This window comes from Peromyscus leucopus, chromosome 8b (assembly GCF_004664715.2).
Source record: "Peromyscus leucopus breed LL Stock chromosome 8b, UCI_PerLeu_2.1, whole genome shotgun sequence".
In the NCBI taxonomy this organism is placed as follows: Eukaryota; Metazoa; Chordata; class Mammalia; order Rodentia; family Cricetidae; genus Peromyscus; species Peromyscus leucopus.
Genome location: NC_051086.1, coordinates 104,481,371 through 104,495,190, shown reverse-complemented (window position 1 = coordinate 104,495,190; position 13,820 = coordinate 104,481,371). Strand labels below are relative to the sequence as shown.

Below are 13,820 nucleotides of genomic sequence, written 5' to 3'. Positions count from 1 at the left end.
AGAGGCTGTCAGGCCCTCGCCAGCCTCCATCTACTCCGCTGACCTCCTCCTACGGGTGCGCACCAGGAACAGGGGACCAATGGAAGGCTAGGACAGGCAAGGCTGCTCCCTGTACACACATGAGCAAGAAACAACTCTAAGGCCAGCAAGATTGCTCAGTCAGTACAAAGTACTTCTGGTGTAAACCTGAGAAACTGAATTCAACCCCCAGAATCTACATCCAAGTGGAAGGAAAGGACCGACTCTATAAAGTTGTCCTCTTACCTCCACAGGTGTGCCATGGCATGTAGACACCTGCCAACACATCATAAACATATTCAATAATAATAATAATTTAAAGAAAAAAACAGTTCCTTAGAAATTGGATAATAAAAAAGGCAGCCACTGAGTCTTGATGCAGCCGAGTCTGGTGTACCACAGAAACAACAGAGACCCTTTGTCAAGCAGGAACACTGCCCTAGCAAGAGCTCTGAGGAAGGAGGACCCAGAGAAGCAGAGGTGGCATCACATCTCACAGGGGCTAGAGTTAGCCTGGGAAGCACACTGTAGAGCTGTCCAGCTGAGATCCTCACTGAGGGGAACCTCCAACTCCAGACTGGACTTTCCAGGAAGTGTGGCCTCAGCTGACATGCCAGAACTTCCCATGGTTCACAGACAGGTGCATGGTGCAGTGTTGAGATCAAAGGCACATGCCTGGCATAGGGAAAGAGAAGCCCAGGAAAAGGAAGGGGTGGTTAGGGGATCTATGAGGTCATCAGGCCATGACCGACTGAGAACAAGAGGAGGGCTGATGTCAAGATCCACATGTGAGGTGAGTGGAGATCCCTTCTCCCTCTGCCACAGGCCCTGCTGTATCAGGTGACCTCGGAGCCAGACAGCAGGCCACCTCAAGGAACACTTTGATGAAGCAGAGCTGAGAGGGAAGCAGGACAGGGCATCTGGAAGGGAAATGCTTTTGTGAGAACAGGTGTAAATGTGTGCTCTAGGGTGCCATGGTTTTGAAAACCTCTTTTGCAATATTCAGAGAAAGGGGCTAAAGAGATTGCTATTCTTCGGTTGAAATGAAAGAAGAAATTGGCTTTAAACAGTAATGGGATTCTGCAAGTTATGAATCTTAAACACTACGTAAGCTCTGAGGTCTCCATGTGGATGTGTGCACCACCGTGCTGCACACGGAGAAGGCTAGCAGGGAGGAAAGTTGCTGTTTTCTTTTCCTTCCTAAACTCTACTCACTTTCCCCTCAATTTTTTTTTCTTACGTGTGTATGGGTGTCATGCCTGCATGTATTCTGTGTACCATGGGTGTGCCTGGTGCCTGTAGTGGCCAGAAGAGGGTATTAGATTCCCTGGAACTGGAGCCACTGTGTGGGTGGGTGCTGGGTATCAAACCAAGGTCCTCTGTAAGAGCAGCCAGTGCTCTTAACTGCTGAGGCATCTCTTTAGTTGCACCCCCATGTAATTTTCCAAGATTTGAATGGTATACAGATAATACACACACACCACACACACACACACACACACACACACACACACACACACACACACACACTCTTACAAAGCAGTGTGGGAAGGTGTCACCACACAGATACTAACTTCTGAGAGGGTAGGTAGGGAGGGTAAAGCAGACACACCTGGGCTCCTCTATAGGAGCTGTTCTGCACCATCTGCTGTGGCCCCTGACAAAATATGATTCCTTAACCCTTCCATCTCCAAGATTAAAACTGAAGGCCAAGATGGTATTCACTTATTAGAGCAAGAAGCAGGCTGAGCTGGCCTTGTGACAAGGCCCTGGCTCCTAGCACTTGAGCCTAAGGAAGATTCCAGGGCCCCAGGCTACACTGTGCATGTCACATACGGTCTCACCAAGATGAACTACAAGAGACGTGTGGTCTGCTTAGGGTTTACAATTCAATTCCACAGTCTGAGAAGGAGCACAGGTACACAGCAAGAAAACTCAGGAGCTAATTCTCATTTCCTGTTCAACGTCAGTAAAGTCCAGGGGTTACCACTCACGGCAGAATAAGAAAGAACACTGGCCATTAAACCCCAATTTCCAGGCAATGAAGAGTCAAGCTGCTAGGCTTGGAGTTTCAGCAGTTGGGCATTGAAGGCCCTTTAGGGTGAGGGACACTCTCTGCCTTGGCCCCCCCACTGCTTACTGTGGGGCTCCTCTGGGCACGACGGGCAGTGAACAGCACCCCTGCTTTGCCCACCAGAAACCTGGTACACCCCACTTCACCTTGTCGTGATAAGCAGGCTGTCTTAGCTGAGAGCCACTGCTCCACACTGCCAGGACCTAGCACACACGAAGAACGCAAAGAAAGACAGATGGACTCATCTGGCAGCCTTCCTGCCCAACAAAGCCAGCAAGCTCACATATCCCTGGACCAGCCTGTACAATACCGCCCCATTGCAAAACCTTCTCCTCACTTCTTCAAGCTCCAGTTAATTCCTATTCTTCTGTTTCCAATGGACATAGTTTTGGCTCATTTATCTGACCAAATAAAGACGTGTGCTGTTTTGGGGTAGAGCAAACCTGTGGTGGGGAAGACACGCAGGCAGCAGAAAGAAGATGAGGATGGGGACTCACCTATGAGGGAGTTGAGTGCCGAGTAGGAGCTCACACGCCGCATCTTGTCGATGGTCTCAAAGGACAGGATGTACTCTTCATTCTCAGGGCTTCCCAAGGTGCTGCTGGCGCTACTGCTGGTGCTGAGGTTCCCAGGGGAGAAGGCCACTGAGCTGCCCGCTGGCCAGAATATGACAGGCAGGAGGTCAGGGTCTTAACTGTTAATGGCCTATCTGACTGAAATGTGAGCTTTCTTCATACTGGGCACATGCATACACACACAAGCATACTAATGGACATGTGTGTGCACAAACTGGTGGACCCCTTTTCCTGGAACAGATCCTGAACAGCCAAGCCCTGGTCTGACTGTAAAAGGTCTATATTGTGACCCTGACTGATCTGGGTGCTGAACCAGGTCTTTGCTATGCCCATGTCTGGAAGAAAGATTCTGATTCAGGAACAGTTGGCCAGTTGTCATGCTGGCACACAGGATATCAGGGCCCATGTTCTGGAGGGCAGGCGGGGTCAATGGGCACAATAGCATTTTAGAGAAAGCCTTGTAAAGAACATGCTGAACCTTCCCACCCCAAACACTGGTTTCTGGCATCTTACATTCTTCTGTCAAGCTCAGATTCTGCAAGGATTTGTTCAGGTTCCTAGCTGTGGTGACAGCTCGGATGTTCCCATATGAGCTCACTGAACGGAGTCTGGGGGTGCATGGGCTGTCTCGAACTGGGGTCAAGCTCCCCCCCTCTAGGAAAGAGGGAGAAAGGAAAGAGTTAGCAATGGGTTTCAGGATAGGGGCATGTGGACGCCTGCAGTCATGGCAACAGCAAAAGTTGGTGTCATGGGACAAGACTGAGCGAAGAAGGGCTTTCATGTCACTGACCTGATGTGAGTGCGGGACTCAGTGGGACAAAGGTACTATTTGTAGCCATGTGGGTATTAAATCACAAGACAGCATGGACCAGAAGGGCAATAGTAGTTCTGAGGCCATTCCAGGTATTTGGTGGCATAGGCAGCAACACAGTGATGCCCAGTACCCTGGCCCGGCAGGAGCCCCGGCCTGCTGGCAGCTGCCCTTCATCTTACTGGCTGTTTCTGCCCAGCAAGCTCAGGCTTCATTTCCTTCCCCAATGACTGAGAGGAGGAATGCTTTGCTGTTGATCACGAGTCTCTACTGTGATCTGGAGGGAGGGGTGATGAAATAGGAACGTGGCAGATGACTGTATTCTCCAGCGAAAAGGACAAATGTGAGATGAGGCGCTTCCTAACATGACTCATGGAAACATGAAGCCAACAACAATGTGATTCAATTACTCATCACAGGAAGACGGCTAATGTTCTTTTCAGCATGCCCCACTGCAGAAGTTGCCATCTTTCAAGATGTCCCCAAATTTGAATTCCAAGAAAGGTAAAAAGGGGGAAAAGACTAAGAGGGTCAAGCAGGGCCCTTTTCCTGCACTTGTGTTCTTCTAAAGGCCTGAGACAATGGGAGTCCAGGTACTACCCAGAGCGTGTCAGAGAGCCATGCTCAGACCTGGCCTAACCCACACGACTGACAGTTTGGTGAAGGCCAGGGAGGAGGTCCTGGGCTCCCTCCCTGTGTGCTATACCTGTGGCTGCAGGAGAAGGCAAGGGGTAGTTCTTTTCCTCTTCCATGAACTGCAGGGCCACAGTGCAGAAATTGCTCTCATATTGAACTACAAGGTGACTCAGAGCCACCACCAGCTCCTGTTGAAAGGGAGAAGGGACAATTATGTCTATGGAGGCAGAAAATGGACTGGACAGCCGGTCCGCAAGCTAATTAATACCTAACATGACTCTAGGAAACGAAGCGTCAGAGCAAGGCTCATATAGCCTCCCAACCCAGGAAGGGCAAGTCCAAAGCAAGCTTGGGGCTGTAAAGACAGCAGGCCAGTGGTTGTTGAATGTTGTCCCCAGCTGCCAGGCACACTTGACTTAGTCTGTTCACTCACTGCTAGGCAAGAATTATCAGTCCAAGACTTTCTGAAGCCACAATGTGAATCCCACACCCCTGGATTAATTAGGCTTGTGACCCTGGCCAAAACTGCCTTTTTTGATCCCACTCTAGGGACTGGTGGGCACAGTTGACAAGCTGAAGCATTCTTTACAGTGAGCAAGGAGCTTTCTCAGCTATAGTAGGTTCCAGACCCTGTGAGGGAATGAGAAAAGTCCTTGAATTAAAACAGGACAGCTAGGCCTAAAGGGCCTGAGTCAGAGAAGCCAAGATTTACATGTAGTTTATGATAGTTTAGCACCACAACTTAAATGCTTGGGGACAGACTCAAAAGGAAACGAGATGGACTACAGACTTGTGGACATGAGCACTGCTGTCTGCCGGAGAGACCCTGGTGTGCTGTAGGAAGCCGGGCCTGAGGCTGCCTGCCCTGAGCTGATTAGTGGGCTGTAAACAGGTGCTGCCAGGCCTCCCTGGGTGTTGTCTCTCACCTCAACTGCCCACACTTCTTTGCTCCCCCCATTTCTCCTAGCTCCAGGCTGCTTTTTCCAATGGCTCCCTGTAACTCTGTATGCTCTCCAAACCTTGAGCTCACCATGAAATGTGATGTTGAGCTGCTCTGCATTCAGACCTGCTACAGCTTCCCAATTGTGCCCAGGGACCCATAGGTCATTGTGCTCAGGCTAGAGGCTTCACATTGGTCTCTACCAACCCCTTCCACATCATCAGATGCTCGAGGCAGGCTAGACCAAGTGAGAGCCCACTGAGTCTTCACAGATACTGTCAACCTGAGGCTCGTGGCCCCCTGAAGCTACCTGACCCATCACCATGGAGCCAATCCTCTTTACCCACGCAAGGGATAAAAGTTTCCTAGACAGACCTCACAAGCTGGTACCCACTGGGTCCTCTGGAGAAGAATCTGTACCTTTCTCCAGAAAGTTCATACTCCCCATTCACTCCATACAACAAGGAAGAAGCTGGTGTTACACTTGATGGTTAATTCAGACCCAGGCCTCAGCACTTTGGCTCACAGAAGGCCATCAAGGGTGAGCTTGCCCCTTAAGGAAAGGTCAGGAGCGCAACTCACACCTGGAGTGTCCTCACTATGCCTAGGAAAGACAAAGGCTCTGGAGCAACCCTTTGATGGTAGAATGCACATACTGAATGTTCTCTGTTTCACCCAGAAAATAGACAGTCTGCCCAAGGGATCTAACCTAGAGCATGAACAATACCTTCACTCAATGCTTAGGAGCAGTGCCAGGCTGTGTATTCAGTGCCCTGCCTCACATACCCACTCATGAACAGTGGGGACTGCTTCAGTGGTCCTGGAATGGGCTGTTGAAGACACCACTGTACTCTACATTGTTGAACCCTTCTACTCTGTGCAAATGGGCACATTCCCATTCTACTAGGCTTCCCAGGAGAACCTGGTCTCCACACCCATGGCAGTAGTTCTGACACTTTCTACCAGTTTGAGTTTGAGCCAAACGCATGGCCAAGAAGGTGGGCAGCTGGGACCTGCTCTGTGGAACTACCTTCTTCCATATAAAGTATGTGGACAGTGGGCGCCCCAGGAAAACGCCCCACAGGGACACTCTGGTCACAATCTACATCCCTTTACAGGCCCTGCCAGGCACGGTAGAGTGGCTGACCACCTTCAGCTTGCTCATTTTTGCACTGCATGAACAGGTTGAAGTTCAGAGTAACCTGGGAAGCGGCTATGAATTTGCTGACTTTTAAATTCTGCAAAATCATCTCATTAAAGACTCAGCAAACTAAAACTTACCTTGCTATTGTCATCAGCTCAACAAGAAGTGTGATTTTCTCTTCTAAAAGGTCGTTTCATTTTTAATTAGGAGCTTGTTTGCTTGAGCTATGTGTACATTAGTGTGGGTGAGAGGGGCAGAGGTGTTAGATTCCCCTGAAACTAGAGCTGTAGGCAACTGTGAACCACCTGATATGGGTGCCGGGAACCAAACTCAGATCCTCTGCAAGAGCAGCAAATGCTCTTAACCTCTGAGACATCTTTCCAGCAAACCCCCCCTTCTGCCCCCACATTCCAAGTGCTGGGATTAAAGTCATATGCCACCATGCCTGGCTTATCCTACTATCAATGTAGGACAGGGATGACCTTTCTTTTCCTGAGTGTGTGGTGTACACGTGTATTTGTATGTATGTGGAACTGAAGGCTAGAGGCTGATAGCAGATGTTGTTTTTTGTTTTTTTTCTCTTTGCAGAGCTGAGGATTGAACCCAGAGCCTTAGCAAGCGCTTTACCACTGAGCTAAATCCCCAACCCCCAGATGTCTTTCTTGTTCACTTTCTTTCCACCTTATATAGTCAGGTAGAGCTGGTATGGCTAGCTTGCTCCCAGCATCCCCTGTTCTCATCTGCAGAATGCAGACCACCATGCCCACACCGCACTTAGATGTATGCTGGGGACCCAAACTCTGGTCCTCAAGATTACACTAAGATCTTTACCAGCTGAGCCACCTTCGCAGCCCAAGAGGTAATCTTTTTACACCAAGTGTGTATCATCTTAGGAACCACCGACCCTGACCCTTCTTTCTCCCATTCTCCTGGGCTGCTGAGCCAGTAGCTCCTTCCAAACTGGGATATGCTTATAGCTATATTTACAGTCACAGCCACACCGTCAGGCCCAGAGCTGGGAGACACCATGGAGGCCCATAACAAAGAACACGGTGTGAGAAGAGGGAGGCCAGTTCTGGGCTCCATACCAGCATCCTCAGTGGCTCCAGGGTGCTTGTTCTAGCTAGCTTGTTCCCATGTGTGTCCCTTAGAGCACTATGTACCAGAAGATACATATCTGACCTGATATCTATTTATTCTGTGTGTGTACATGTTCACGTGTGTGCACACCCATGTGGAAGCCAAAGGCTGATGTTGGGTATCTTCCTCTATCATTCTCCACTTTATCTGAAACAGCCTGTCACTGAACCTGGAGCTTCCTGATTGGCTAGACTGCCTACATCCCTTCCAGTACTGAGATTATGGGTGCTCGCTGCCACAGCTGGTTTTTATGTGGGTGTGGGGTTTCAATTCAGGTCCTCAGGCATGTGCAGCAAGTTCTTACTCACTGAGCTGTCTTCCTACCCGACGTTTCTGTTCTTAAGATTTATTTATGCATTTATTTATTTATGACTGTAGCCCAGAGGAGGGCATCGGATCCCATTAGAGTTGGCTGTGAGCCACCATGTGGGTGCTAGGAACCAAACCCAGGTCCTCTGGAAGAGCAGCCAGTGCTCTTGCCCTCTGAGCCGTCTCTCCAGTCTGGCCTGTGATTCTTAGCTGGTACCTTGGCATTGCTGGTTGTGCCTCTGCACCAAAGCCTTCTCTTTTCTCTAACTTGTTCCATTCCCCACATTTCATTATGTCAACATATCTACTTGGCCTATGAGTGGCTGAGTCTCCTATTAGGATGCATGTTTCCCATGGGGAAGTCACCTAAGGGCCTGAACTAGAACCCAGCACTCAAGGGAGCCAGGAAGGAACTGTTATTGCAGGTTTGCAAGAGCTCAAGCACTTTCGGAGACGGCGGCTCTGACTCACAAGACTAAGTGCCCCCATTCCCGGCCTTCCTCTTTTTTTTTTTTTAAATTTTTAAAAATTTTTTAATGCCGAATGCCGTTTATTGAAGGAGGGAGGAGGTCTTAAATACAGGCTTACAGCACAACGGCAGACGCTCGCTCGCTACCAAAGTTTTACAATCTTGCATCTAAGCTGCTAACGCCCATTACACAGACAAGGAACTTCCCTTAAGCATTCAGGAGGGTGGAACCTGGCAGGGAATTAGCATAGGGAGGATATCAAGGTCAGCAAGCAAGGTAACAGTTACCCAAAACGGGGAGAGGGGGGAGGAGGGGGGAGGCGGGGGGCGGTGGCAGGGCCCTACAGGTTCCCCTTTTACTAATAAATGAGCTTCTGACTTAGGTTGCGTGGGACGTCAGCAGTTCACCTTACCCATCATGGAGACGCCTGCCCACCCGGCCTTCCTCTTGCTGCCCAACCCTGAGCATGGCATGCCCCAGTGACCTTCAGCCTGTGAACCAGCTCCTCCCTGCAGTTCCCCTGGTTCCCTGGTTCTTGTTATAAACTCTCCACTACCTGGGTACAAGATGCCCCTTGGTGACTCCGTCCCCACCACAAGGCAGGGTCCATCCCTGTGACATGCTCTAGGACTCCCAGCCATCCTCTGAAGCAGTTTTCACCCAAATGTGGCTTATCTGCATGCTCAGCCAAACTATACAGATAGACGGTCATCAACCTCTACACCCAGAGTCTAGGACAAGGCAGAGCTTGCAAGCCAAGCTCAGGAATGGATAAATGGGTGCAGAGAGGAACACTTCCTTTCCCATGCTCCCCACCTGGGAACATTTGCTAACTCCTGCGACGTTCTCAGAGCCTGACACAGCATTCTGTCTCTAGGAGATGGGATAGCATGCACACTTGCAGGCTACTGAGCATCACATCGTCCACAGTGATGAAGTGAGGCACACTGGAACCTTCTGGAATCAGAGGCTGAGCTCCTCAAAGGGACATCAAGGAAGCACGGCAGACACAGGGCACATTCCTGTGGTGTCAGAACCACCCTTCTCCTGATACCAGGTCTCTGGACATTTCAGTTACCATCCTTTCTATTTATAAATTATTTTTGGAAAAGAAAGAGAAAGCTGTTTATACTTTGGAAAGAATCTTAACAGACAACTGAAAAAAAAAAGAAAAAAGAAAACACTGTTTGCTTTTATCAGCTATATCTATTTGGGAGGACGGAATGGGAAGAACTGGGGACAGGTTGAAGGAAGTAGGTCCAGAAAGGTTGTTGACCAGGACAGAAAAGGTGTCAACAACAGAGGAACCAACGACAAGGGACCCCACAGATTTCAGCAAACTATTTATTTTATTTATTTTTTAAAACTTTAATCCCAGCACTCGGGAGGCAGAGGCAGGCGAATCTCTGTGAGTTCGAGGCCAGCCTGGGCTACCAAGCGAGTTCCAGGAAAGGCGCAAAGTTACACAGAGAAACCCTGTCTCGAAAAAAAAAAAAAAAAAAAAAAAAAAAAAAAAAAAAAAAACACAAGGTCTCACTATGTAGGCTTGGCTGGCCTGGAACTCATTATGTAGACTACACTGGCCTCAAATGAGATCCGCCTGCCTCTGCCTCCCAAGTGCTGGGATTAGAGATGTGTACCACCATGCCGGGTTTCTCACTATACGCTTTAAAGATCTCAGGAGACTAGGGCATGGGAGTCTTGGGTCAGTCTCAGAAGGGCCCAGAGACGGATGTGCCCTGCATTTGAGACTGCTGAAGCAACAGTGTTCAGACCATGTCACTCTCAAGCCAGGCATGCAGCTGCTCTTCAGAAAGATAATCCATGGCCAACTTCCCGGAGTCCATCATCGGGGGAGCCAAACACTGCTGCTCAGAAATACTGAGGAGGGGCTGGAGAGATGGCTCAGCAGTTACAAGCACTGGCTGTTCTTCCAGAGGATCCAATTCCCAGCACCCAGAGGACAGCTCACACTGTCTATATCTCCAGTTCCAAGGGTTCCAAAACCCTCACACAGACACACATGTAGACAGAACACCAATGCATAAATAATAATAATAATAATAATAATAATAATAATAATAATAATAATAATAAAGCTGGGCAGCAGTGGTACACATCTTTAATCCCAGTACTTGGGAGGCACAGGCAGGTGGATCTCTGAGTTCGAGGCCAGTCTGGTCTACAGAGTGAGTTCCAGGACAGCCAGGGCTACATAGAAATCCTGTCTCAAACAACAACAAAAAACAAAAAGAAAACAAAAGAAATGCTGAGCAAGAAGCCCAGTGGCTCTCCGTGACAGCACAGGCGCCCACTGTCAGCACAGGCAGTTTGCTTGACTGTCCATCTCATATCTATTTCTGCTTTAGGAGCAGCTTCCATGTTCACCAGGTCCACCAGGAAACCAGAGTGTTCCCCTCAAAGGCTCTTGTTGGCTGGGGAGTATGTGGAACACCTTTTTATGGAGTATGAACCTTTGGGAGCAAAGAAGTAAGGCTCTGCTGTAGGCAAGTGAAAGTGGAAGGAGGGGACACACTGCACAGGTCGGTCACTGCTCTTTAGAGAGGTGTCGCCATGTGCCTGGGGGCAGAGGCTGCTGTGTTAGTACTGTAGCAGACCTGCTCAGCTCAGTGCCTTCAGGTGAACAGACACGAGCAACAAAGACACTGAAAAGAGCTGGGCTTACATTTAAGACCAAATAACGCACACAGGTGGGGTGTGAGGCCCTCTGGGCTGGCTCAGCTCATAGGCCTCTGCTTCCGATATTGAGCTGGCACCCACATACCTTTCGGACCATGGGACTCCCATCATTAATCAGCTGGGCCAGCATCATGGCCACATTGTGGTCGATGGTGGTAGAGTGGTCGGTCCTCTCAGCAGAGTTTCCCACAAAGGTGCCAAGGGCAAACACAGCTGCACATCGGACCTGCAGGGCAGAAGACAGGCAATCAGAGTCACCCAAGGCTGGCGTGTCTGCCATCTGCATTTCTGCCCAGGCTGTCTGCAAGTTAATTCAGTTCAGTTCACAGAAGTTCAGCTCAATTCACTTTCACAAACACTTACTGTAGGATGCTCCAGGCCCAGAGCTACACTGGCATTGATAAGCAGAAAGGGTATGTGTGGGAAGTCAGGAGCCAAGGCGGGGACAGCATAGCTCCAGTTCAGGGATGAACAGGCTGTGGAGGAGGGAACAGTTTCTTTACAGTCTGTAGACTGGCTTGCACAGCGGACTTTTGATTACAGAGTTGAAGGAGACAAAGGTGTTCTGTGGAAGACTGGCCCAGAGCTGATGGGGGAAGGTGGACTGGACTAAGCCATGGAGGGAGGTTGTGGCAAGTGGAGAAGGTGCGGCCGTTCCGAAATAGAAGATAAATGGAAGCCAGAAAGGGTGAAGTCCTAGGGAACAGCGGCAGTGGAGAACAGTACCGGGCTGGTCATGGCACCCAGGGGCCTCAGCTCAGCTCAGCCCCAAGGCCATGCAACCTTGGGAAAGAAGCTAACATTGGAGAGCCATGTCGTCCTCTCTATGATGAGCAACGTGAAGCATCCTGCACAGGGCTGGAGAAGACAATGTGCAACAATCCTGGACTATCCACAAGTGAGAGATGGCTGTGGAGCAGTCAGTGATGTGCAACAGTGAGCAAGGTCAGAGGCCTGCCAGAAAGTGCAGGCTGATTTAGAGTAGGAAGAAGGCATGTGGCTCTCAGGCCATACCCAGGGCTCCAGAGACAGGCGTGGCTGCTTTAAGCGTGTGCACCCTAATCTCCTTCAGTCTGCATTATGACTCACCCAGGTAGCGGCTGAGTCTCAGAGGAACCAAGCCTCGAGGACAGAGAAAAGCAAGCTCATCTTCCAGTTAGGAAAAACTCACTAGACTATTTCAATGCAGACTTGTGTGGACATGAAGAACTGCCTCCTTGTGTCTTGTGGCCTGGTGATACTGGTGTGTTCAAAGGTTCCTCATGGATGCCTGTCAGCAGTTAGGAAGGGGCTGGGTGGCTGGAGGTGGTGTTGGTGGCTCACATGGTCAATGCTGCTCTCTGTGACTGCATTCCTAGGGCCGTCCCCAACAGAACCATATTCTTTTGCTGGGATATCCAGATGTGGAGTTCCCTTGGCAGGGCAAGTGTCTGTCTCTAGTGGGTAGATGAGGCAGAATTTGGGCCTGAGTGGGTAACACATCTTAAAGACACAGAATGGGGCCTCTTGCTACAGTATGAGTGTCCTCCCTGGACAATTTCAAGATTTCCTGGCAAGTCCATTTTGGGCTTTTCTGAAAAGAAATATTCTGCCTCTTGGGGTAATTACAGAGGTTGAGACCTAACTTTCTCAGGGCTCTCCAAGGCCACAAGAGGGCCTGAGACAAGGAAGATGGACACTGACTTGTCCCTGGCATGTTTGGGGACAGATGGCACTGATTTCTCAAGAATTTAGCCAAAATCTGATGTGATATATACCCAGGCAATTCAGAATCGCCCTTTAAGCTATAGCCAGGACTGTACTGTCCACCTAGTGGACAATCCCTCATGGCTGCTTGGACCCTTGGCTTATTAACAAATACACAGTGATCATTTCTAAAATGATAGCAGGGTTCCCTACTCCCACTGAGATCCAAACACTCTATAACTGGGTCTCCACGCTACAAAAGATAGTTTTGTCATCTGTGTGTGAAGTATTCTAGTGACCCGGAATGATGTCTGAGCCTCCAATGTCCTACCCTCCCAGAATGAAGAAAGTACCTGGGCCTGCCACAGACAACAACACACACCTGTGCTTTCAGGTCAGAAACACACAGGACACGGGAGGCAACATGCCACATGCATCAGCAACTCAGGAAAAAGAACCAGATGCTCAGCTCTGTAATTAGCAGGAGGCAAGCCAGAGGGAAGTTCTAGATCAGACACGCCTCACCCCAAAGACCTCCCCCCCCACTTGCTGCCCTAAGCAGAATTTAGCCACCTCCTCCTTGCCACTCCGCATGCCATCAGAGTCCCATTGCTTCCTTCTCTCTCCACTTTCTTAGCTGAGAAGCCAAGGCCCTGACAAGGCCCCCATAGTTCCAAGCAATACTTCTGATGGCATAGCTGCCTGCTGTGGGTGTCTCTTCTCCTTCAGCAGAGTGAAGGCCCCCTGTATGGTCCATAATCTATTCGTGTCGCTGGGCTAGTCATATCAAAAATATAAATGGGTACAGCAGAAGTATCCAAGAGTCCCAAGTCACTCTGTGGGATTGTCCATGTCCACTGTCGTCTCCCTGATGTGTGACAGAAGTGAGTGGACTGCAATGATCTCACAGCTGTGTGCTGGAAGACAACAACATGTTTGGCTCATGGGCAGATGGATTAACAAGCAGTTGCATTCAGCCTTCCCTTGAAGACTCTGCCTGGTTTTCCACCCACTCAATGTGAAGCCTTGTTCAGAGTGATAAAACCTGGGTGTGCACCCAGCCTGTTCCAAAGGCAGGAGACATAATGAGCTCAACTTGCTCTCCTGAGCTGGCGACATCTTTCCAAACAATGCTCATGCTTCAGGACTGCACTTGTTCCTCCCATTTCAGATACTCTCTATGTTCAGGGGCACAGTTCCATTTTTATAGTTTCTGTTGTGTTTGAGCCTACAGATGACTTGAGCTGAGCGGTTCCCAGGGGCCCAGCTGACCCCGGGCGAGGAATAGTTGTGCTCCTGACTACCTCTTGATTATCT

At 49.6% G+C, this 13,820-nt stretch overlaps 1 protein-coding gene across 4 annotated transcripts in view; it reads right to left on the bottom strand.

Annotated features, from left to right (window-relative positions):
- The window catches only part of Rptor (regulatory associated protein of MTOR complex 1), a 345,487-nt gene that overhangs the window by 51,370 nt on the left and 280,297 nt on the right, over positions 1-13,820 (bottom strand). For 3 of the 4 annotated variants that reach the window (XM_028853561.2, XM_028853564.2, XM_028853565.2), the window contains 4 exons: positions 10,903-11,043; positions 4,185-4,302; positions 3,181-3,321; positions 2,590-2,748 (listed from right to left, as the gene is read on the bottom strand). In XM_028853561.2, the coding sequence (XP_028709394.1) occupies positions 2,590-2,748; positions 3,181-3,321; positions 4,185-4,302; positions 10,903-11,043 (559 nt within the window). The remainder of the gene's footprint in view (positions 1-2,589; positions 2,749-3,180; positions 3,322-4,184; positions 4,303-10,902; positions 11,044-13,820) is intronic. The other variant, XM_037201582.1, reaches the window with a different exon arrangement.